The sequence below is a fragment of the Macaca thibetana genome, chromosome 6 (genome assembly GCF_024542745.1).
Source record: "Macaca thibetana thibetana isolate TM-01 chromosome 6, ASM2454274v1, whole genome shotgun sequence".
Lineage (NCBI taxonomy): Eukaryota > Metazoa > Chordata > Mammalia > Primates > Cercopithecidae > Macaca > Macaca thibetana.
In genome coordinates, this window is record NC_065583.1 from 85,648,602 (window position 1) to 85,674,522 (window position 25,921).

Here is a 25,921-nt window from a genome sequence, read left to right on the forward strand (position 1 = left end):
TTTATAAAGTTATATAACAAAGTTTTCTTAGAATGTATGCTGGGGGAAAATGTATATCTCTCTGGGTGAACCAATGTCCTTAAATTAGATAATGAGAACTTTGGTGCCCATGTGTTGTGTCAGAAACTAAATATTGAGTTTTGTCCCCGATTACAATTGATTAGTTTGAGTATATTTTTACCTCCCCACAACTGTAGTCATTGGTGTCATTTCATCTCTTTTAATGGTTTCATGACTTGGTAATATTTATCACCATCTATTTTTAATCTCTTTTAGAAGATTAGAGAGATATAGCTTTGGTATAATCTTTAAAATGAAAAAATAGAGAGGTTGGTACTACTGCAAATTTCTCTTTCTAAAAACTCCTTGCACTATCTGTACACAGAAGAGTTGAGTTATAGAAGTGCAAAGAAAAGCTCCAAAACTGCCATTGTTCCAACTGTTACCTCCTGTAAAATCTAAGATAAAAATCTGAAATTTGTAATGGCCATATGTTTTAAAAGATTATATAGTATTTCTGGAAATGTGACTACATATTTGGTCTCATGAGTATTCTTCATAAATACCTAGTCATCCCAGAAATTCCGCAAGAGTGGACTGAATGTCCTAAACAATACTTTTCAAATGTACATTTATTACTGTGTAAAAAAATATCCCCCATAATTTAGCAGCTTAAAACAACAAACATTTATTATCTCACACAGTTTCTAGGAGCAGCTTAGTTGGATAGTTTGAGTTTGGGATCTCACACAAGGTTGCATCCGAGCTATTGACTGGGATGGCAATTGTCTCAAGGCTTGACAGGGGCTGGGGAATCTACTTCCAAGCTCACTCACATGGTTGCTGGCATTGGTCGTTTGACTGGAGCCCTCTGTTCCTCACCATGTGCAGCTTTCCACAGGCTGCCTGAGTGTCCTGACACATGGCAGCTGGCTTCTCCCAAAGTGAGAGTGGAAAGAGAGAGAACACAAGTGATCGCACTTAAGATGGAAGCCACCATCTTTTACAACCTAATTTCAGAAGTGCAGATTCTGATGTTAAATAACATTTCTCTTCACAGCTTCCCTTTAGCAATACTTCCTTTAGGACAGGACCACAGCCCTAAACTTATGAGTTTTTGTAAAAACTACCATTGGGATTCTTCTTATTTCTGAGAAGCTTTCTATTTATCAACTGTAGAGCGTTAGCTGATTTCCAGATGAAGGAGATATAGAGTCTGTGATGCCATTAGTCAAGGTTTTGCCTCTGCCAGCCTGTCCCAGGAAGAAGCATCTGATGTAAAAACATAAAGGAGAGAAAAACATGTGAGAGAAGACAGAACTAATAAGTAATCAACTCTTATGATTGTGATGGTTTGCCTCCAGAATCCCCATTCATTCATTAAAACCAATAGTTATGGCACATTTCCCATGTTGTGACACCATTCTAGGTACTGAGGATAACACAGTAAACAAAACAAAGTCCTGCCCGCAAGGGGCTAACAGTCTGTGAATGTCAGAGACAAGCATTCCCAGGAGAAGAATACAGAGAAACCAAATATTTTATTTAACAAACACTTAAATAGTTCTTCCTGTACGTCTGGCACTGCTGCAAGCACTTTGAAAATAATTAAGGCAGCTACTTCTCCTAATAACCTACAAATGTTACCCCCATTGTAGGGATGGGCCACAGAGAGGTTGACTACTTTCTCAGGGCCACACAGCTATTACTAGATAGTAAGTCCCAGAGCTGGACTTTGAACCTAGGCAGTCTGGCTACAGAGTCCATGTTCTTCACCACCCTAGGCTAAAAAGTGTTGCTCTCTGATTTTTGAGTAATCACTGGTGCCAATTGTAAATTAATCCACAAATAGTAAATTTTGATCACTAAGTACTGGTGTGGAAATTGACCAGTGACCTAACATTATAAGTTCCTCTTTTCAGAAATCAGCCAGGCACGGTGGCTGGCCGGGCACAGTGGCTCATGCCTATAATCCCAGCACTTTGGGGGGCCGAGGCAGGCAGATCACTTGAAGTCAGGAGCTTGAGAGCAGCCTGGCAAACATGGCAAAGCCCCATCTCTACTAAAAATACAAAAATTAGCTGGGTGTGGTGGTATGTGCCCATAATCCCAGATATTCAGGAGGCTGAGGCACTAAAATCGCTTGAATCTGGGAGGTGGAGGTTGCAGTGAGCTGAGATCACACCACTGCACTCCAGCCTGGTGACAGAGCAAGAATCTGTCGAAAAAAGAAAAGGAAAAGGAAAGGGAAAGGTAAGGGAAGAGGGAGGGAGGAGGGAGGGAGGGAGGAAGGAAGGGAGGGAGGAAGGAAGGAGGGAGGAGGAGGGAGGAGGAAGGAAGGAAGGAAGGAAGGAAGGAAGGAAGGAAGGAAGGAAGGAAGGAAGGAAGGAAGGAAGGAAGGAAGGAAGGAGAAAAGAAAAGTTAAGTTTCCTGTAACCTGTGTCCTTTGGCTGCATGGATAATCACTGTCCCCAGAAGGGCATTCCAGACATGTCCTGAGACAACCAACAGGAGAGGAGAATCCAAAGTTCTGTCAGGCATCAAGTCCAAATGATGAGGTAGAGATGGAAACCAGAAACCAAGCAGTGACATTGGAGGCCCGTCTGGTCCAGAGCATGACAGGATGAAGCAGGATGAACAGGTCAAGGCAAGAGGGTCAGACTGGAGGCTGTGGACAGCAGGTCCTGGATGGTACCCAAGAAGTGCTGCCAGGATGGGAATAGAATCTAAAGGACACTCATGAGCAAATCAGTTTCACCAGATTATCATCCTAACTCACTGACCATGACTATTATGATGATCCAGTAACAAACAAAAATGTGTCATCTTTTTCTCAACATGTTGTAAGAAGTCATTTCTGCTCTGGTTTTTTCTTTTCTTTCTTTTTTGTTTAGAGATAAGGTCTTGCTCTGTCACCCAGGCTGAAGTGTAGTGGCGTGATAATAGCTAACTGCAGCCTCAAACTCCTAAGCTCAGGGGATCCTCCCACCTCAGCCTCCCAAGTAGCCAGGACTGCAGGCATGCCATTTTGCTTCACTTAGTTCATTCAAAAACACTTATTGGGAAGAGAATAGATGTAAAATGGTATGTAAGATGCTGCTTAATATATAAAAATGAGTAAGACTTGAGACCTACTTTCAAGGAACATATGGTAAAACTAACATGGGTAAGAAGAGAAATCTATAATAAGATGCATTAAATGAGGTCAATGAATGATCACCATTATTATGACAGTGATGATGATGGTGAAAGGAGCTATAGAGAGTAAGATGAGTATAATCACATTCAGATGAAGGGATGGCAAAATCAAAAGGAGAAAGAAGAAATCATGGGCAACATTTATCCTAAATAATGAGGTAGGGTGGTGTAATGGCAAGACATGGGCTCACCTCTCAGATCGTACAATTTCCATGTGCCTCAGTGTAACCACTCTTCTTTGAACTTTAGAGTTTTTTTTTTTTTCTTTTCCTTTGGAAAATTAGCGACTACTACTAACCTGTTGTAAGGATCGAGTGGAATAATGCATGTCAAGATCCCTGCACAATGCCTGGCTCATAGTAGCTATTTTGTAAATGTTTATTTTCCTTCCAAATTAAGTCTACTTGTATAACATGCTTTATTCCTTAATTGCCATTATCTGTTGTATTAACTATCTAATATATATAAAGACTTTTAAAAAAACAAATGTTCTGGCTGGGAGCGTTGGCTCACACTTGTAATTCCAGCACTTTGGGAAGCCGAGGCAGGCAGATCACTTGAGGTCAGGAGTTCACGACCAGCCTGGGCAATGCAGTGAAACCCCATCTCTACTAAAGATATAAAAATTAGCCAGGTGTGTTGGCTCAAGCCTGTAATCCCAGCTACTCGAGAGGTTAAGACATGAGAATCGCTTGAACCAGGGAGGTGGAGTGCAATGAGCTGAGATATCGCCCAATGCACTCCAGCCTGAGTGATAGCATGAGATTCTGTCTCAAAAAAAAAAAAAAAAAAAAAAAGTTCTTACCTCTTGTTAAGTGTATCTGTTATGTAACTGATTAATTTTAGCTGTATCATTGCTCTTGTTCTATTAACCTTATGTCTAAAAAGCAAATGATGTACAATGTACTTTCCTGGCCAAAAAAAAAAAAAAAACCACAATAAACAAACAAGAGAACCATTGTGAAAGTGGTTTTCAAACTATCAAGTGTGGGAAATGGTATTGTCATAATGTGTACCTTATCTTATATTCCCTCATTTAGAACGAAGTCCCTGCCCTCTACCCTTCGAGTGGGAGACACCTTTAGCAGATTTGAACTGGGTTTTTACCCTGGTGTGTCTCTGGGCAAGTTTTGCAGTAACTGCAGGCTCTTTTTTTTGGAATATTTAGGGTCTGCTTGAGGCTGACTTGGAACTTGGCCAGTGCTTTCCATAGAGGTGCAACATTGCGCATGTAAAAAGAAAATAGATCAGAATCTCCTGTAGCTGTGCTGTCTCGTTCCTCAGCTAAAGGTCATTCTTAATCCTTCTATAGCTCCCAGAATGCTGTCTGCAGTGGTTTTTTAAGTTCTCCAGGGAGGAAATGGCGTCTATAAAGCAAAGCAGGAAACAACCTCTTCACGGGAGCAAGAGACCACAAATGTTCCAGAATTCCATTTAAAACACTGCAAAGATGAGTTCTAGGGAAATTGATGGTCGTGTTTTTCCCATAGTTAAATTTTGGAACTATATTCCCGGATAGCATTACGGATGGGACTTTAGCCATCAGCCTTCTGTGAAAGGGAATGGAGAAAGAGACAAGTCCACAAGCCAGTGTCACCACACACGCAGAGGATGGTATTAAGCATGGCTGGGGAGTTCCCAGTAAACCAAGGAACCACCAAGCCGAGATCAATGTGAGACTAATTGCTTCTCAGAAACATAGAAAACAAAAGCAACACGGAGAATGTCACACTCAGACTGCTGTGAAGCACGTGGCATTGAACACTGGGAACCTGTGGGCCTCACCTGCAGAGCTGACTGCTTCCCTTAGCAGCCCCATTTCTCAGGAGGAGCAGCAAACCCCCATCTCCAGTGGAAGGCAACCAAGTCCATTTCCCATAGCCACGGGCAGCCCCTTAATCACTCTGAGTATTTTCCACAGGCTGGGCTGTATAGAACTTACCCATTCAGAGAAGGGGTTATTTCAAAACTCAAAGTAAATTTGTTCTCTGAATATGATCTCATTTCCACATTTCCTAAGCTTACCAGCAGCTTGAGTTTCCTTTTTTCTATTCATAGCAGTTCCTTCATCTACTTTTGACTCAACCCTTATCAAAGCAGGTATAGTTCCCTCAGACATTTGTCTGGAAAAACCATGTAAGTGACTCAAGAACAAACAACTAAGGAAGCATGAGCACTCTTGTATCATCTTTTTGGTTTAGTATCCTTTATTTTCTAGAAGTGACGCTTTTGTATCTAGCTTCTTTGTATGTATTAACTAATAAGACAAAAACAGAAAAATATATACAGATAGAATACATATTTTACACAAATATATATATGTATGTATATAAAATGTGTCGGCCAACACCATTATAATTTACTGCGTAAGGTGTACACATTAAAAGAAAAAAAAAGATAGCAATGTCTCCTTTAAAAGTTATGCCAAAATTAAAACCTATGCCACTTGAAAAGGTTAAAGCATACTATTTCTAACACCTATTAAACTTCTTTGCTTTCTTAAAACATTCTGTACAGATACTGCCTAACTGTGGAAATACAGTACATCCTTTTCCACTTTTTAGCCCCTAAAATAAAACTAGCTCTCTCAAGGCAAAAAAAAAAAAAAAAAAAAAAAAAAAAAAAAAAAAGAGGTAGGTTTTGTTTTGATTTCTTCTCATGTGGTATCTCAGCTCATGCTGGGGAAGTGGCTGCAAACGTGCTCACTGTGCCCACACTGTGGATCCCCAGGCTTGGGGCTGGAGCATGAAGTTCTGTGAAACTTGGTTTAGCCTGGGCTCATTTTGGTGCCTGAGCCCAAATATTTCTTGCCTCTTTCTGCTCCTACTCTCATGCCACTGTTCTTTCTTTATTTCTTTTCTTTTTTTTTTCTTTTTTTGGAGACCGAGTTTTGCTCTGTCACCCAGGCTGAAGTGCAGTGGCGTGATGTCGGTTCACTGCAACCTCCACTTCCTGAGTTCAAGCTATCCTCCCGCCTCAGCCTCCCAAGTAGCTGGGATTACAGGTGCATGCCACCATGCCTGGCTAATTGTTTTGTATTTTTAGCGAGCTGGGGTTTCACCATGTTGGCCAGGCTGGTCTCAAACTCCTGACCTCAGGTGATCCTCCCATCTCAGCCTCCCAAGTAGCTGGGATTACAGGTGTGTGCTGCCACGCCCAGCTTTGTTTGTTTGTTTTTGCTTTTGTTTTTGTTTTTGAGGGGGCAGGTCTCACTATGTTGCCAAGGCTGGTCTTGAACTCCTGGCCTCAGCCTCCCAACGTGTTGGGATTGCAGGCATGAGCCACCATGCCCAGCCTCATGCCACATCTTGATGTGGGCCTTCGCTTATTTTTATGTAGCTGTTAGCCCACTTTTGTACTTGCCTTCTCAGATTCCCTCAAGGGGCCTAGAAGGCATCAAGTCAAGACAACTCTAAAAGTTTATTCTGATGAATAGTCTAAAGCCATGACTATCTGTTATAGAACTATCTGTTCACTTTAGCCAAAACACAAAGCAAATATACATTGGCTGTAGATCTCACATGAATTTTATCATTTCTTGCCATTAAGCTTATACTATAGAAGCCTGCCAGTTGGGGACAAGCTGTGAAATTTGGGTTTTATAAGTAGATAATACCATGAAGATACAGGTAATACTGTTCTTTTTAGTTCTTGTGATTGTCCTTTGGGCCAGTAGCAAAGAAGTCATCCTGGCAGAGAGGCTGACTTTGGGGTCTACAGACACCCAAAGGGCTCTTGGATAGAATCCCAAGGTTCTATAAAATTGGATGGGGAAAGACTCGCTTATTTATTTTCACTAACCTGTAACTAAAATTCAGCAATTTTTTTGACTAAGAAAGCAGGTAATTGTCTTAGTCCATTTGTGTTACTATAAAAAAAATCTGAGTCTGAGTAATTCACAAGGAAAAGAGGTTTAATTGACTCATGGTTCTACGGGCTGTACAAGAAGCATGGTGCCAACATCTGCTCCTGGTGAGGGCCTCAGGTTGCTTTCTCTGAAGGCAAAAGGCAGTGGGGAACCAACAGGTGCAGAGATCACATGGCAAGAGAAGCAGCAAGAAAGAAAAAAGGGGGAGATGAGAGGATCCTTTTTTTTTTTTTTTTTTTTTGAGACTGAGTCTCTGTTTCCCAGGCTGGAGTTCAGTGGCACGATCTCTGCTCACTGCAATCTCCACCCTCCTAGTCAAGCAATTCTCCTGCCTCAGCCTCCCACGTAGCTGGGATTACAGGTTCCTGCCACCACGCCTGGCTAATTTTTTGTATTTTTTGTAGACGGGGTTTCACCATGTTGACTGGGCTGGTCTCAAACTCCTGACTTCAAATGATCCACCTGCTTCAGCCTCCCAAAGTGCTGGGATTACAGGCATGAGCCACTGCGCCTGGTCAGAGAGGCTCTTTTCAAAACCAGTTCTCTTGAGAACTAAGAGTGAGAACTCACTTCTGCAAGAATGGCACCAGGTCATTCATGAGGGATCCACCCCCATGACCCATATACCCCCCACCAAGCCCCAGTGCCAACACTGGGGGATCACATTTCAAAATGAGATTTAGTGGAGCCAAAGAAATCATATCCAAACCATAGCAGTAATAAACAACAATCAACACCTATGACTCAGTCACCAACAGCTGTTGCTAATGCTTTGAAACATCATTTACGTTCATCACCATTTTGAAGGTACAATACTTATTTAAACTCATCAGTAGATCTTATTTAATGTATTATTAAAGAAGCATCTAACTATATCACATATTTTTAAAAAGTGTTTGATAACTATTTTTCAGTATAATTGGTTTCTTTGGTATCCTATGCATTTAGTTTTATGCTTTTAAAAATAGCATTCTGAGAAAGAGTCAAGGGTTCTACAAGACTTCCAAAAGACGCCATGTTTTTAAATCAAAGATTGGCACTTCCTGCACTAGGTTTCTTGAACTTTCAGTTATAGATACATCAATCACAACAGAAACATGGTGGATGATAATGGCCAATGCTTAAGGAATTTAATTTAGGCATGGGCTTCTAATACGGGTTCAACCATCCTGGCCTAATACGCTTCAATGAAAGGGTGGAGAGAAAAAGAACCTATTGTCAGCAAGCTTTCAGAACTGCAAGGCAAACCATTGCATAACCACAGGCTTGATTCACTAGTTGGCCATCTTTATTCAGCTTGTTGAGATTATGGTATTCTTTTTTTTTTTTTTTTTTTTTTTTGAGACGGAGTCTCGCTCTGTCACCCAGGCTGGAGTGCAGTGGCCGGATCTCAGCTCACTGCAAGCTCCGCCTCCCGGGTTCACGCCATTCTCCTGCCTCAGCCTCCCGAGTAGCTGGGACTACAGGCGCCCGCCACCTCGCCTGGCTAAGTTTTTGTATTTTTAGTAGAGACGGGGTTTCACTGTGTTAGCCAGGATGGTCTCGATCTCCTGACCTCGTGATCCGCCCGTCTCGGCCTCCCAAAGTGCTGGGATTACAGGCTTGAGCCACCGCACCCGGCCCGAGATTATGATATTCTTGTCTTCAAGGATGATTACAGGTTACTAGGCCTTCAGGTTCAAAATTGCCCTCTGCAGCTTTTGTGAACTTCCCTGACTCCCTATGTATTGCCACTTGAGTTCCCTGATTTTTTGTCCTAGAAGTTCTAACATAACTTTGATTTAGGGTTTCATTTAGAACTCTACAAGAAATAAGGTTCTTTGTCGCCAACAGAAATGGACTATAATGTCAGGTCCTACTGGACTTGAGACTATTTTTCCCTCAGTTTCAGCTGATTCATATTCTCAATGGCTGACTCAGTTATGACTCAATAATGATGACATCGTTTTAAATTATAAAATTCGAAGAGAACCATGGACAGAAATAGAAGGGGAAAACATGTAAAATGAATAAGAATAAAAAGAAAACATGTCAAATGAATAACAGTGTTCCTTTGTCTTGGTATAAAACGGAAACTTTTCTAATAATAACACATCATTTACATGAGTGCTTTTATAGTCATTATTTGGTTTGATGTCCATAGCAACTCTGTGACGTAAGCAGTTGCAGAAGCTGAATCTCAGAGAACCTAAAGGACCAGCTGGAGGCCTCAGACAAGAAAGTGAGTCCTGACCCAGGTGGGGGATTCTTCTGCTCTCTGGACCTGGTCTTCTTCTCACAACACAACATCTGAGGAACCCAGAGCCCTTTGGTGAAACTAAATAAAATGACATAAACAGAAAGAAAGAACTGTGCTGACTGAAAACTGAATGAGATTGAGGAGCAAAATACCAAATATAGACTGGCTCACGCCTGTAATCCCAGCACTTTGGGAGGCCGACCCGGGTGGATTGCCTGAGGTCAGGAGTTCAAGACCAGCCTAGCCAACATAGTGAAACCCCCTCTCTACTAAAAATACAAAAAATTAGCCAGACATGGTGGCACGTACCTGTAATCCCAAGTACTTGGGAGGCTGAGGCAGGAGAATTGCTTGAACCCGGGAGGCAGAGGTTGCAGTAAGCTGAGATCGCACCATTGCACTCCAGCCTGGGCAACAAGAGAAAAACTCCATCTCAAAACAACAACAACAAAAACTAAATATAGGCACAATGCCCAAGTTTTCTGGGAAAGTTCTTAATGTTCATAACACTCACAGAAGAGAAAAGAGGACAGAGAAGTAACATTGGCCATTCTAAGGAAAAGAAAGAGATGATCATGTACATGGAAGGTAGGATCCAGCAAAAGAACCTGGAAATCAGAAACAACAGAGAATCTACCTTAAGTTCTATCTCAATTTTTAACAAGTTTACTGCTGATCTCCTCATAGGTTTGCTTTGTTTTGATATACATACACACACACATAAACATATAAATAAAAATATCTGCATGTATATTTGATGCATTTCTCATGCTGCCACTACATAGTATGATCTATGATGCAAATAATAATGGCTTGGGTTTATAAATATAATTTCTATATAGTTTGTTGAATCACATGCAACAAAAAATATCTAACATATTTGGTTCTATTCACAAATAAGTAAATAACTCCAGGTCTTGGTTGTTTTTTATGGCAATTAGGACAGATTTTTGTTTTGTTTTTTAATTATCTCTGTCCCATCTACAGAGAAAACTTTGTGCTCATAAAAAGAAAAGGAGGCTGGAGGCCCCTGGCTGGTCGCTAAGCATTGTACATGCAGCCAGTTGCTACACAGGTTTCCCGATCCTGATTTGAATCTCAGGGGCCAGAGCTGTGTGTTCCACAAAAGGCCCTTTGAAACTCCCTTCCCTTCCTGGTTTGACAAAGCCCTAGACGAATGACCTTTGAGGGACGGACACATTGGTTTGGCTTGGCCTCTGATCTCTCATGAAGGACTGTGAGCCACACTTGTCTGGCTGGGATCTGCTGCCTACTTCCTCCATTTTATTTAGCTCTTTGGTTATTTTCCTAATGAGCTGTCTGTTTGTCTCCAGCCTTCTAGCCAGAAGATGAATGTTTGGAAATCATAAACTAAGTATGCAGCACTTCGGACCTAAAAGGAGCCGTTCCAAACATTGTGAAATCCACCTACTCTGGAGCACTTGCCGGGGCTGTCCCTTTATTCTATCTGGCTGTTGGCTGGGCAGTCATGCTACCCTCCAGTGAGAGCTGTCCCCAGCCTTGCATTTACATTCTCCCAAATGCCCACCTCCATAGCTGCCCTTCCTCATCTCCCCCACCTTGCCAGATGTGCTTAGGAAGCTAACAGGCAGACCATGCACATGTTTAGGGCAGCAGCAATTCACAGAAGAGAAGGAAAAATTAAAAATATTTTAATCAACCAGGTGGTTACCATGGGAGAAATTTTTCTATTTATGTTCTGGCTTTGAATAGCTTTTATTTTGAAGATGGGGTAGCAGAAAATGAATCTTAATATCTTTGATTCATGGAAACTTTAAAGGTCTTTATCAGGTACTGCTTTCTAGAGTTCTACAGACTGATTTTTGCTACTCCCTGCTTCCCAGTGAGTCTTGCACCCCAAGCTGATGTGACTCAGGAGTTAAATCCTGCTGGAAATCTGGAACTTGTCAAGCCTTGATCTGCCTTAACATGAACTATTCAGCTCCTATTGTTCCACCTTTGCATGACCCCAATTAAGGCAATTATAGAACCCAATACTTTCAGAGTCTTTAAAGCCAAATGATAAAGATTTATTCCTTAATTTTGGAGTAGTTTGGAATCTTCATTTTTGTGGAGTTGATGAACACTAAGTATTTACTCTCTTCACATATGGAAAAAGAATTGTATGACCTCAATCTCTCATGTCTTCTAAAAGACTTAAGTGCATATTTTCACTAGATCCTACATAGACCCTCTATATAAAATGGGCATTGATGTTTTTATTTTAAGACGTAGGAGGTGCTATGTAACCAAATTATCCTAAATTGTAAGATGGAGTTTACACACCAAGGTAGAAACACCTGTGGACAAAATGCCCCTAGGAGTCAACTTGGGTGGGTACATGTTTGCTGTGCTGGTTGGACCATTTCTGCTCTAAGTCACGCCAGATGAGGTTGAGAAGATTAGGGGTTGACTTAGCAGCTGTTAGTTACTACCAAATACTGTACGAGCACTAGATTTCAAAAAACTTTGAAATATATAAGTATATATATATACATGTATGTGTATATGTGTAAATATATATATAGTGTATATATACATATTTGCACAAAAAGTAAACCAGGTAGACAGTGTACATCTCTTAAAGGAATTACAATAGCACTTTAAAATAAAATTTAAAAAACTACATTGCCCACAGCATTTAAAATATAGTGTACGTATTTTTGACAGCTTTATGAAGTTTTGGAAAAAATAAAACTATATGCAGAAGACCTAATGATTTCATTTACAATGCCAATTTTAATATTGTGTTTTCAGAGTTCAGACAACCAATACATATCCTCGCCCCCAGCGCCCCACGTATCCTTTCCTTGGTAGCCTCGTGCTGGGCAAGAACAAAGGGACTGAAGTGGCAAGATCTACTCCACATTCTGTCCTACTCCTCCTTCTACCCCTTCTCCTTCTACCCCGACAGGAAGAAATCATGGGGAGGGAGATTTCTGTAAACATGAGGCTCTTGCTCAATGCTCTGGGGAACATAAACCCCAAGTCCTGGCAGAGGGGAAATCTCCTCCCACTTTCTAAAACTAGACAGTCGGGCCTAGAGTGAACCGTGGAGTTCAGCAGCACCGAGCCATCCTGAGTGGTCACAGTGTGGCCACATCAAATCGAAACACACAGGCAATTTGAGTATATTTCCCCTGCCAGTTTAGGATGGAAATGAGAGTGAGAGGAAAGGCCCCAAGAGCCCCAACCTTTTACCCCCCAGGTCACTGGTCCCCTCCTCAGGACCTCCAGGACAAACTGCTCCTCTCTGTGGTGTGGGATGTGCTTGCGGAGACAGCGCGTTTATTTAGCCTTACACATGAATGCGGAGCATATGGAGAAGTAAACCTCACTGACCACTGCTTCCCCAAGTGACTTCTCTCCCACGCCCCTCATGGAAAGCCCTACAAAGGGAAAATCAATCTTCTCAGCTTTAAACCTGCCTTCTGTCCTCATCAGATGTTGCCAAGCACGAAGCGTTACGGGGGCTCCTATCACAAAGCAAACAGAGCTGGAGCAGCCGGAAGGAGAGCTGCTCTCTAAAAGCTTTTAAACACTGTTATATTTTTAAAACCACTTACTGAAGAGGTGAGTTATTTTCTACTCCTCCTTCCCCAGCAGCACAGACATTAAGGTTACCTAGAAACTTGTCCAGGAAGCATGTGGCAAATAACAACCATGCAATAGAAACATCCGGATTTGTCATCTAATAGGAGATGGTATCAGCAAGGTCATATTTGGGTAAGAGGTGGAAGATGAAACTTCATCAGCTTGCATACCCCAGCTATTGGGGGGCCATTCCCACGTGCTCCGGAGGAAGGAGACTTTGCTTTTATCTTCGCTGGGAGGGCCTTTGATTGGTACAAGTTGGAATTGAATAAGATCTGAGATCGATGCGTCTCATACTGAAGACTGCCTATGGGAATAAAAAGCAGAGGGAGAATAAAAAGACATGAGGTGGGGTCGCCTCTACCCTGGAAGAACATCTAATCCGTAGGATGGATGAAATGGGATGTACACAGAGAATGACCTGAGAACAAAATTGTTTTTTTAAGTTTCAGAAGCAAAATAATATTCCGTGAAGGACCAGAAGGGGGACAAGAAGACTTCTTAGTGAAGGTGGTTTTAAATCAGGTCTTGAGAGACAGTGAGAACAGCAAAGAAGATGGGAGAGAAGGGATGGGGTGGCTGGCATGGTTAGCGAGTCACATGTACTGAGGACATGGATGTGGTGCCGTTTACTTTGATATTTCATTTCCATTATTGTAGGAGAAGGAAAGGGAGATGACTCCTCTTTATTTTTATAACTTTAACTCCAGACTTCCTAAAAAAAAGTCTTCATTTCATGAAAGCAGTGTTGCTGTTTCCAAAGAGTTTATTCCTAATGCGTATTTCCAACCAACACCCTCTCTCTGTCAGATGAGGTGATAACATTTGTAATTGCAGAGAAGCAGAAAAGTGTGACTCACCTGTTTCACCACGAAGACTTTGCCGCAGACGTGGGGCTTGGGGAGATTCAGCTGGCATAGAAAAAGCAGAAGGAGCAATGGGCCACTGGGAAAAATGGTCTAGGGATCTTTGCTGCACCCAATTCCCTTTTGCTTTACCCCAGAATATACCCTTTTTCCAATTCATCATAAAGAAGGGGGACTACTGAAACTCAGGAACTCTGGAAGTTAAGCTATCTGCAAACTTGTTCTGAGGAATCAGTGCAAACCCACAGGGCCAGCTATGGGACAATTCCTGGGCTTTCCACACTGACTTCTTTCCATTCGATGGTCATCAGTTTTATCAGGGGCATCAGGGCTTCTGCGTAAGCCAGTAAAACATGGCCGAAGGTACTTGAGCAACCACAAAAAAATTTGACACTAAAAATATAGGCAGGAAATCTCCACATGCAAACAATTCTCAGGAAGAGGAGAGGGGTGCGTCATAAAAGTCCGGCTGACATTCTACACTCCTCTCAAATTACATGCAGCCAGTGCCGTCGACCTGAAAATATTGAGCAATATTCCAGCCATCCTCTTGTCACATGTGCTTCATGAATGCTGGGCTCATCAGGCAGGAGCACCCAGGTGTCAAAACACTCGCCAGGGAACTGAGGAATGTGGCCACGGTCTTCTTGGCGAGACCTTGACTGTAGGAGGCACCTGACCTCAGCTCCTCTGAAAATGGAATGAGGCACTTTACAGATCTGTACCTGGTCTTCCCCTGTCACTTTGAAAAGGATAAGAGGCAGGAGTTTAAAGTATGAGTTGGCAGTTGAAAGATTTAGTGGCCCTTCTGACATCCCACGGTCTCAGGAAATTCAGTTAAGCTCTCTGCGAGTTTCCATTTCCCCATCACTGAAATGATGTGAATTCATGCTACCTGTTCGGCAGATATGAAAATGCAGGAGACCCAGGCATTGTTCTATGTGTGGGAGAGTGTATGTGTATTGGTAACAACTGTTTTCTTTTCCAGACTTACTGTTCTCACTACCCTGATATATCCAGATCAGTTATAACCTATTACTTAGCAAAGTTTCAGTTTAAATTTGTGTCCTCTCACTCACACATAAAACACATACACACACACACTCAAAAAGGATCAGATTTTTTTTTTTTTTTTTTTGAGACTGAGTCCACTCTGCCACCCAGGCTGGAGTGGTGCAGTCTCGGCTCACTGCAATTTTTGCCTCCCAGGTTCAAGCAATTCTCCTGCCTCAGTCTCCTGAGTAGCCGCCTACTACTCAGGATTACAAGCACCTGCCACCATGCCTGGCTAATTTTTGTATTTTTAGCAGAGATGGGTTTTCGCCATGTTGGCCAGGCTGGTCTCGAATTCCTGACCTCAGATGATTCACCCGTCTCAGCCTCCCAAAGTGCTGGGATTACAGGCATGAGCCACCGCGCCTGGCCAGAATTCTTTGGTCTTTTTTTTTTTTTTTTTCCAACTACAATATGTTTTCCTGAGTGAGGAAAAAAGAATTTACATCACAAGGCAAAAATTACTCATAATATTGCATGCATCTATGAGAACATATTACAATACAAGCACCATTTTCCCTGGGTGCCAGGGGTGGGGCAGTTTAGCTGGAAAAGCTAAATTCTGCTCCACTTGGATTGAAAACGTTCAGAAGTTTTGTTTGTTTATGTATTTGCTTTCTTGCTTACTCACCTGGGACATCTAATCCTTTAGTCTGAATAGTGTCCTGTCCCTCTCCTCAGTCCTCACCCAAATCCAGTAAAGCAAGAGATCAGCAGGGCAGTCAGTGGGCTCACACCAGTGAGGCCAGGAAAGAAAACAGAGCTCAAGAGGGTCCACAGGAAGGTTTCCTTCCTTATCTAGTCCCCAGAGGCTTTTTTTTCCAAGTAAAACTCCCCAGGAACTAAAAACAAAGGAAACACAAAAAATTCAACGTGGTGTAGACATTTTGGTAGAAGAACTTTTATTGAACAGTAAGATTTAAGATTTCACCAGGTGAGAAGGGGAATTGAAAATTAGGAGAAAAATTCCTAGGGGACCAGTTAGCCAGAACAAGGAATGGGGTGCAGGGAACTTCTTAGGGATATACCTTCCCCACACTACGGGTAGAGGAGCAGCATCAGAAGCAGGGCACTGGAGAGAGGCATAGAAGAGAATCACCTTCTCCTGGCCCAGGCAAGCTACCTGGTGTACCTTCAAGTTCAGGCCAGCTGCTGTTCCTGCTGGCTCTTGGAGATGAAAAGGTTTCCCATGCCCCTACCTCCTCCTGAGTTAATTCTCTCCAGGTGCTTCTCTTGATGTAAACCCAGGGTGCTATTAGCAGGCTCCTTTTTGTTCTCTTGCTCAAATCCTTTCCAACCTGCGGAGCTCTGCTGTTTCTAATTTCTAACCTCCATCTTGTTTCTTTGCCCCAATATTGAATTCTGCCATAATCTTCAGATCAACTCTAGTTGTCTCCATTTTTTTTCTGAATGCTAAAACCTTCCAGCCATCTTCTCTTCCACTCCCTGCCCACTCACGAGTCACCTGCATTTCTTACCACAGTCGTCATCCTTGTTTCCATGAACGATCCTCTCCAGGGCTTCCTGCCAGAAAAGTATTTTGCAAGTTTCACTTGAATTTCTACACAATATAATTCTGAACATGTAAATAATATATAAAGCCAATCTATGTTTGGAGCTAAGAGTGACAACAATCTCTCACACTACAGATCCGTCCCAAATTGGTAATGCCCTAAAAATAATAATAAAAATAAGGTGCATAAAAAATACTCAAATCCCTTCGGTTAGTACAAAAACAACTGGTGACCTAAAAACTCAAGGAATGGCTCAGAGTAAAGGGAAATGTAATGTTGACTCTGGTTTACAGAAAGTGAATCTGAGTCATGGCAGACCCTGAAATTTCACATGAACTCATTCTGCCTGTAAATGCCCCGGCATCAATAGTGAGCAAACGTGCATTCTGGCCAGCCAGGCAGAAGCACTTTGTTTTCCATTGTGCGGTGACGCCAGATCCCCATTGCTTCTGACAAAGGCCCTCGTCAAGCCTGTGTGTCATCGCTTGCGTTTGCCACAGCTGCAGGGAGGTGCGTGCAGACCCACTTCCCGACTGCGCATCAAACGGACTCCCTCGGGCCAAGACAGGCAAGCCGGGTCTGCGCGGGGTGCACTGCCACCTGCTGGACTTCATGTGGTGGAGCAGCAGCCTGGAGAGGCTGCAGAGTCCAAAAAGTCCTGTCCTTGAGGTTTGCTTTCAGACAACGGCCAGGCCTGACTGCAAGAACAAAAACACTAGCAGAAATATGCACCCGTTACGCAAACCAGTCCTTAAGGCTGCACGTGATCCTTTCCTAACTACAGAATGTGGTGTGGCGTGTATGTGTGCACCAGTGTGTATGGGGGGGGGGGGGGAGGGAGGGTGCACCCATTTGTGGTGGGGGGGTATAATGTGGTGTGTGCATGTGCATGTGTCTGTACATGACCTCTCACAGGTAGGAAAAGTGGCATCGTCGTCATCTTGTTGGATTGGTAAGGAATTGTTCAGTTGACAGAGATTTTTATATAATTTGTTCCATTTATTTCCTCGCTACGCCGTACAAGTAGATAAAATGTTCTCGACCAAATGAATTGCCAGTGCTCTGGCTTTCTAGTAGAATTACTCATGACCTAATCACACTGGAGGCTGACAGCTAACTAATGATCTTACCCTCTTCTCAAAACACTTTGTCATATGAGAACAAAGACTGTCACGATCCCCCAGCCAGGCAGGGCTGGCCCTGGGCTTGGAGGTGGCGACCAAGTAAGACACAGCCAGCTATGGGAAGAAGTCAACCGCTTCCATGAGGCCAATTGTGGGTGTCTCAGGAAACAGACAAGTTGAGAGTCTAGATTTTTGCCAGATCCTCTGTCCCTTTAGAGACATGCTTGCGTGTCACATGTATGAGGCAACTTTCCCTGCCTAGGAGGTTACTGACTTAAACCCAGGGACACTTCTTGAAGTGGGAGGCCTGACAGACAAAAGCAAAGGTGTTTGATGAATGGCCCTGCTGGTTGGTGATGTGGAAGTGTTTGCTGACAGTTCTGGAAACACCAGGGAGCCAACAGATTGAGTGTTCTATATTTTCCTGGCTACTAAATAATAACAACTACAGTTTCCTGAGGGCTTACTCATGCCAGGCAGAAGGCTAACTGCTTTACCTTTGTATTTTTGTTCATGAAATCCTCAAAATTGCTCTATAAGCCATGCACTATGATCAGCCCTGCTTTCCTGGTGAGGAAACTGAGGCCCAGAGGGGTAAGTTCCCTGCCTAAAGTTACACAGCTCAGGAGTAAGGGGAGGACTCAGGTCTCTGTGGGCCAAAGGCCAGGCTCCTGATGCTGACCCTCCTGCTTCCCTGCCATTAGAGCCCTGCGAGGCCCAGACCTGCCCTCTATTTTCCTGCTCATTTTAGGGCCACAGTGACTCACCAGCCACATGCCCACACCACTCATTTTCACGGAGCCTTCGAGTATGAGAGCAGGGCTTGAGGAAAGAGCTTTCGTTCACTTTGTTTTGAGCCAGGGCAACAGACTGGGAAGTGGTTGGAACACACAGTTCTGGGTCAGAGGTCAGAGAACAGACAGGACTCCAAAGGCTAAAGCAAACAAGATTTCTCACAGCAGATCTGGCTGCATTGAGACCCGTGGGCTGGGGCTGGCCAATCTGTCCCCACGTGGGATAGACTGTGTCCAGAAGGGTGGCCTGGCCTGTTCCTGGCTAGAGCAGATGAGGAAACCACTGTCCTGGATTCAGCTCCCAGTTCTGCCACATTCCAACTGAGGGCCTGTGGGATAGTTGTGAAGAGCCACATATGGCAACGTCATCTCTCAGGAACCCAAGACACCAAGGCTCCTCACTTTAACATGGCAGTGACACCAGCCAGCATGCCGAACTGTTGTGGGGTAATGAATGGAAGCTAATGTATGAGAAGGAGCTGTTACACTCCAGGACTCTAGATATCGAATTTTATGGTTATCAGTTTCACAGCAAAAAAAAAAAAAAAAAAAAAAAAACCTCTCATTCTCATATTATTCTTATTAGTTCTGGCATGCACTTACATGAGAAATGGCGAAGGGATATTCTGCTTGCAGTCTTTTGCCGTCTGGCAAAAACTTTCCAGACAGGGTGTCATCGTGTGCAGCTTCCATGATGCAGTTTGATACTGATAGGTAACAAGAGTGACACGTTTTATCAAAATCTTCCTATGTGGCTCAAGGTCACTTCCACTGACACCAGTGCTATTAATATTTCCCCCATTAAGCCAACCCGTTCTAAGAACCAAAGAGAATACCATAGTTCCAGGTTTCGGTTTAAAGGCGCTGATGGATGAGAGTAAGAAGGGAATGAATGAGGAAGTCCAGTCCTCCTGCAGGAGCGGGGAAGCTAAGACCCAGGCCAGCACTGTCCCCCGACAGCCTTCTCAAGGGTGCAGGGCAGCCACGCGGAAACTGGCACTCACTAGGCCAAGACAGCGCAGCCTCCAACCTTCAGACAAAAGCCTTTTGTCTGGGAGGTGCTGGGGGACACCACACAATGCTGTTTCTTTCTAAATTATTTTTTTCCCCTGAATGCTATCTAGATCCTGGAAATCTATTTCCATGAAATGATTTTAAAATATCCTATATGATAAGTGAACACTTGTCATAGACATGAATGTCCAGCATAAGGGGCATAGTTAAGCAGAGGATGGTGTATCCCATGATGTTTATGAGAGTTTATAAACATGTGGAAGAAGGGTACAATAGCATAAAGGAAGGCTTGTGTTAGGCTCACATATGAGAAATAAAGAAACAAGAAAAAAAAGCTGCAGGCAGGAGCATACGATGGTAGGGGCTGACAGCACACAAGATACATGCTGAAACTATTCTGTAGGATACTGAAATGGTGGATACTGACCTGCATTCGTCAAAACCCACAGAACTGTACGACACAGAGAATAAACCTTAAAGTAAATGATAGACTTTATTTAATAATAATACATGAATATTGGTTCACTAATTGTAACAAACATACGGCACTAATACAAGATCTTTGTTACAAGATGTTAATAATAGGGGAAACTATGTGCAGGGAAGCAGGGCAGAGGGAAACAGCTGTCCTAGCTGCTCAATTTTACTATAAACTTTATACTGTTCTAAAAAGTGAAGTCTATAATTTTCTTAAAACTAAAAATAAATAAAGAAATAACCAGAAGGCAATACATCAAAATATGAATAGCACCGTTTTTGGATAGTGAGATTATGACTAACTGCTTTTTTGTTTTTTACTTTTCTGATTTTCTGCATTTTAATTTTATCAATCAGGTAAAACTAATGAAAAGTTTTACAATCTTGTCTGCGTGACTATTCTCTGAGGCAGGAACTGTGTTGGCTCACAGTGCTCTGTGGTCTAGTTCCCCAAACACAGCAGGAATTTAGTAAGTTTTGTTCTCGCTCTGTCGCCCAATAGAGCACATGCACTTTTATATATGTCTTTAACTCTGTCTGCCTTGCAGCCTGCAAGCTGATCGCCTCATGGCCCGAGAGAGGGCAGCAAATGCAAATGTCTTTAACTTAAAGTAATAATTGTGAGAGGAACAGATCAGAGCATCTAACGAGTGGTTGGTTGGGTCACTGTAAATTGAAAATCTCTCCTTAAGTGGCTAGAGGCCTGCGTGGGCATCTCGAGAAGCCTCTATTAAGTGGCATCAATGGGTAGAGTGGTGGGTGCTGATATAAGACCAAACCCAAGATATCATGTCATCAAACAAGAAGCATGGGCAAGGCTTTGGCACATAGAAATTGCTGCAGTGGGATTGGTTTGAGAATTGGGAACAATTATACCAAAAGAATTCTTAGTTGAGTGTCTGATTCTTGGTGAACAGTCAACAAATTGTAACTGATACTTGAGAGCATTAGAGGGGTTTGTTAGATCCTAGTTTTAGGATTATTTAGGAATAAAGCTCAGAGATAAAGCAATCCTTCATATTCAAGTTGTTTTACAATTTACAATGCTTCTTGACATTGACCTCATTAACTGCCTTCATTTGTAACCTTGTATGACTGCAAGCTCCTTGAAGACAGGGCCATGTCTTGGTTTTGTATCTCCCCCTCTTAACACTATGTCTGGCACATGGTGGGTTCTTACAATGGATTAAAGGCTCTTACTGCAAATTCACTGATGCCTCCCATCCAGAGGTGATGTCTATGTATTTTATTTCCCCTTTTGATTCTGGGCCTGTGACTATTTTGACCAACTGAGTATGGTGGAAGTGACATTATGACACCTCTGAGCCTAGCCTTAAGGCAAAGTTGGTCTCTTGGAGCCCTGAGCTTTCATGTAAGAAGCCCAGCTACCCTGCTGATGAGTCCCTGTGAAAAGGCCTAAGACCACATGGAGAGGGAATGGAGCCCAGCAGAGTCCAGCCTTCCAGCCTTCCTCGTCAAGGGATCAGATAAGTCGACAAAGCCATTTTGAGCAGTCCAGATCAGATCAGCTGCTATTTGAATATCTCAAAGGACTCCAGCTGACTCTACAGGGAGCAGAATCAGCCAGCTGAGTCCTGTGTGAGTTTCTTATCAACAAAAGTCATGAGATACCTCGAAATGATTGTTTCAGCCACTAAGCTGGGTTCATTTTTTATGCAACAATAGATAGCTAGAACCGCTCTTACTAGATGTTTGCTATGGATGGATAAATGGATGGGTGGATGGGTGGATGGGTGGATGGATGGATGGGTGGATGGATGGATGGATGACTTAGAAGGGCCATTGTTTTTCCTAGAGGAATAATGCTCAGAGAAAAAGCAATTTGCCAGAGTTCCTGTAGTAAGCATTTGTCATTATTTCCTCCTCCCTTAGCATCTAAACCTCCTTCTCCTTTTGGAGAATTTTTGGTCTTATTAGGTAGAGCTACTTCAAATTACAGAAATGAAAATACCATGTATGCCCTTCCACAGCCTTCCTTAAAGCTAAGGTACAGGCCCGTGGTGCAAGATCTTCCAGTGAGACACTCCTGCCTCAAACTGAATCAGAAATTGGGGCAGGCTCCATTCCAGTAGCTGGGGGGCAGCAGTTGGAGTCTCAGCAACACAGACCCTCCAGAAGCCCCGCAGCCATAGCCCCAGCAGCAGGGTCCCGTGTCCAGGCTCCCTGGTACAAGCCCCCCAGCCAGGTCCCATGTCTAGTGATATGAGCCAGGGTTGCTGTGTCCGGCAGCAGCAGTATCTTCACTGCATTGTGAATCCAGGCCGTTCTTCCTACCTCCAAGTTTGTCATCTCTCCCTCTCAGGGGTGGGGTGAGCTATGCTGTCCTATATGTTTTTAATAAGTTTCCTCTCTGCTGAAAGCTAGGAACCCTGGCTGACAGTACCAGATGCGGATTTCTCATTCTAGGATGCCATGTTCTCTATGAATAGTTTTCAAATGGTGTCCTCAAGGTCCTAGGGTTCTGCAGAGGAAAAACAATGGGGCAAGAGAGCAGAACTCAGGACCCCCATCCCCCACACTTCCAGACAAGCCACTTTTACGTTTTTTTTGGAGACAGAGTCTCGCTCTGTCGCTCAGGCTGGAGTGCAATGGTATAATCTTGGCTCACTGCAACCTCTACCTCCTGGGTTGAAGTGATTCTCCTGCCTCAGCCTCCCAAGTAGCTGGTATTACAGGCATCTGCCCCCACACCTGGCTAATTTTTGTATTTTTAGTAGTGACAGGGTTTCACCATGTTGGCCAGACTGGTCTCGAACTCCTGACCTCAGGTGATCCACCCGCCTCGTGCTGAGGGAGGCTGGCACTTGCCCAGTCACTTTTATATTTTTAACACTTTATATTTTTAATACTTTACATTAAATTGATATTTTTATATTATTTTTATAAATATGAATATTTGATATTATATTTTAATACTTTATATTTAATACTTTATATTTTAATACTTTATAGTTTTAATACTATGATCTTCTATAAAATTTTCTTTGGAAGAATAGTTCTGTTTCTAAAAAGCAAGGTTGAAAATGACCACTTACACATATAAAACCATAACCCATGTAATAGATTGTTTGGTGAAGAAAAGAGAATTAAGCAAGAGAAATGGTCACATAAATGTCACAGTGAGCCCTAAAAGAGATGCTTTTGGGGCCGGGCGCAGTGGCTCACACCTGTAATCCCAGCACTTTGGGAGACTGAGGCGGGTGGATCACCTGAGGTCAGGAGTTCAAGACCAGCCTGACCAACATAGCTAAACTCTGTCTCCACTAAAAATACAAAAAAATTAGCCAGGAGTGGTGGTGGGTACTCGTAATCCCAGCTGCTCAGGAGACTGAGGCAGGAGAATTGCTTGAACCCAGGAGATGGAGGTTGCAGTAAACCGAGATCGTGCCATTGCATTCCGGCCTGAGCAACAAGTGTGAAACTCCATCTCAAAAAAAAAGAGATGCTCTTGGCTGGGTGCGGTGGCTCACGCCTGTAATCCCAGCCCTTGGGGAGGTCAAGGCGGGTGGATCACAAGGTCAAGAGTTTGAAAACAGCCTGGCCAATATGGTGAAACCTCTACTAAAAATACAAAAGTTAGCTAGACGTGGTGGTGGGCTAGTGGTAGTCCCAGTTACTTGAGAGGCTGAGGCAGGAGAATTGCTTGAACCCGGGAGGTGAAGGTTGCATTGAGCCGAAATCGCACCACTGCACTCCAGCCTGGGCGACAGAGCAAGACTCCATCTCAAAAAAAAAAAGAAAAAGAAAATAGAAAAAGAGACTTTCTTTGTTTCACAGTAGGTATCTCCAGGGGTTCCTCCTAGTTAAGGTTGGTTTTGACAGAAAAGTAAAACAGGACATTGCGGGGAGAGGCAATGACAAAGACTGTTTGCCAATATACATCTAGATATGGTTACTTAGAAGGTGTAGAAATGGAACCCCTGGGCCTTTCCTTTTGAAGTTTAATGTTATTAGAACATCTCAGTGGGTAGTAGCAGGGCCCTACACAACCAGCAGACTGGCAGTCACACCAGGGGAAAGGCCCATGAGGGATGATGAAATCTAGACGATGATGCAAGTTCAACCCCCAAGGACATGTCCTTCTCAAGGTGGGCTTGTCCCAGCATGCGTCAGGCTACAAAATCTCCTGTCCCAGGCACCTTGAACTATGGGGAATCCCTCTGGGGCAATGGCTCTGTGTGTCTGTTCATGTATGTGTACACGCACACGGGTGTGCCTGTGCAAACATAGAGATGCTGACGGTAACACCAGCACCTTCACCTGTGGTGGTGTAGAATGATCCCAGCTGAGGCTGGTGAGAAGGATCATCTTTTCCTGCCCCCCAGCCATAAGCAAAGGCTGCTGGCAATTGGCCAGAGCCTCAGGACTGGAGCATCTCTAATCTTCAACCACCACAGGAGGGAGCAGGGTCTGCCTTCAACCCACAGCACATCTTGCAAGGCAGCGAAAGCCCCAGAGCAGCACAGATGGGGCTCCCTGGACCAGGTGGCTTTGGGGTTCCTTAGACTCAGCACTAGAGTTGGGGAGATTCCAGCAGAGGCAAGAAGGACATTCTCTTGACAGTAATATGAGAGCTCGAGCTATTTTATTTGAATATGTTTTAAAGCGTGGCTTTACTTTGTACTCCAAGCTGGAGAGATAGGAAATGTGTTCTATACACTGTCCTTGGGTTGGAAGAAACCTTAGGGTGACACAGACAATGAACGATGTACACGTAAAGCAGTGGTTCTTAACCAGGGAGTGATTTTGACAACGTCTGGAGACATTTTCAGTGGTCACAATGGAGGCAGGGGTCTTACTGACATACAGTGGATAGAAGTCAGGTGTGCTGCTAAGCCCTATGATGCACAGCTCAGCTCCCCAAAATAAAGAATTATCTGGCTCAAAATGTTAATCTGAGGTTGGGAACCCTGACTTAGAGCAAGAGAGATCACTTCCAGCTGGTTAAAAAATAAACCAAGGGAAAAGATGAGAAATGTGTAAGACACCATGTCAGGGAAATATGTTCTCTGGATTTGAAATGTGTAAGAATCCACAGACTCTTATTGGAGGGGCTACAGGTGAGGTGCTGCCATGGATCACATGCTATCAAGTGTATATATAATATCTCATGTTTATTTTAAATCCTTGGTCTGTCTGGCTGGACATGGTGGCTCATGCCTATAATCCCAGCACATTGGGAGGCCAAGGCGGGTGGATCACCAGAGGTCAGGAGTTCTAGACCAGCCTGACCAACATGGTGAAACCCCGTCTCTACTAAAAATACAAAAATTAGCTGGACGTCATCCATAGTCCCAGCTACCAGGAGGCTGAGGCATGAGAATCACTTGAACCCAGGAGGCAGAGGTTGCAGTGAGCCGAGATCACACCACTGCACTCCAGCCTAAATGACAGAGCAAGACTCCATCTCAAAAAAAAAAAAAAAAAAAAAAAAAAAAAAAAATCCTTGGTGATTCTGCTCTAATATTTTTGCTTTGGGTGGTATGTATTATAGTCTTGTGCAGTTGTGGTCTTTCTTTTAATGCAATTGTCCTACTTAAGTATTGACTTCTTCTGTCCTGTGAGCTCCTGTTGAAAGGGGGTGTTGGCTACTCTGGCACTCTGCATCAGGAAAGGAGTATAAGGGAGGGTAGGTGGTTCTAAAGCCCCAAGCATTAGAACCACCATTCCTACTCCCATTTGCTAACATTCTCATTTGCAACTCCAGCCAGGATTTACCTTTAGCTTTAGGAAGAAGAGCAATAGGGGTAAGTGGTTTGTCATCAGTTTCTAGAATCCATGCTTCCTTCTTGCTTCCATTGCTTCTTCAACATTGCTTTGCAGGAAGGAGCTGCTGCCACGCCAGTTGGACAACTAGCAGGAAGTGGAGATTCTGAATAAACGATTAATTAATTTCTAGAAGGACGATTAGAAGAGTAATAACTTACATGTGAAGCAGAGCTGGGTACCAGCTTATCATGGCCTGGACTGTTGGCTCTTTCTAAGTGATCCCACTATCATCTTCATCATGCAGCCCCTGATAGTCCTACCCTTGATCTCCAGAAGCTGATGCTACAAGCATGAGGCAGGGGCATCTGGAGTTCCTCAGTGACCTCAGTGACCGCATTCATTCCTGTGTTTAAAGTTTCTGAGGAACCT

The 25,921-nt window shown here is 43.4% G+C and overlaps 1 protein-coding gene across 8 annotated transcripts; it reads right to left on the bottom strand.

The window, feature by feature from the left end:
• Window positions 1-639: 639 nt before the first annotated feature.
• Window positions 640-19,099, bottom strand: LOC126957472 (UPF0764 protein C16orf89-like). Of its 8 annotated transcripts, none has more exons than XR_007726780.1 (5): window positions 18,875-19,093; window positions 16,318-16,363; window positions 13,781-13,831; window positions 12,951-13,227; window positions 640-1,272 (listed from the first exon to the last, which is right to left on the bottom strand). XR_007726780.1 is itself a non-coding variant. In XM_050795418.1 (5 exons), the coding sequence occupies exons 1-5, from the start codon at window positions 18,962-18,964 to the stop codon at window positions 1,228-1,230; spliced, it is 330 nt and encodes a 109-aa protein (XP_050651375.1). In that variant the 5' UTR covers window positions 18,965-19,099; the 3' UTR covers window positions 640-1,227. The 8 variants fall into 8 exon arrangements, 5 of the variants coding, with proteins under 5 accessions (XP_050651375.1, XP_050651373.1, XP_050651376.1 ...); XM_050795418.1 differs by lacking the exon at window positions 12,951-13,227 and adding an exon at window positions 9,615-9,712 and having other exon boundaries at window positions 18,875-19,099; XM_050795416.1 differs by lacking the exons at window positions 12,951-13,227; window positions 16,318-16,363; window positions 18,875-19,093 and adding exons at window positions 9,615-9,712; window positions 14,074-14,320.
• Window positions 19,100-25,921: the final 6,822 nt, after the last annotated feature.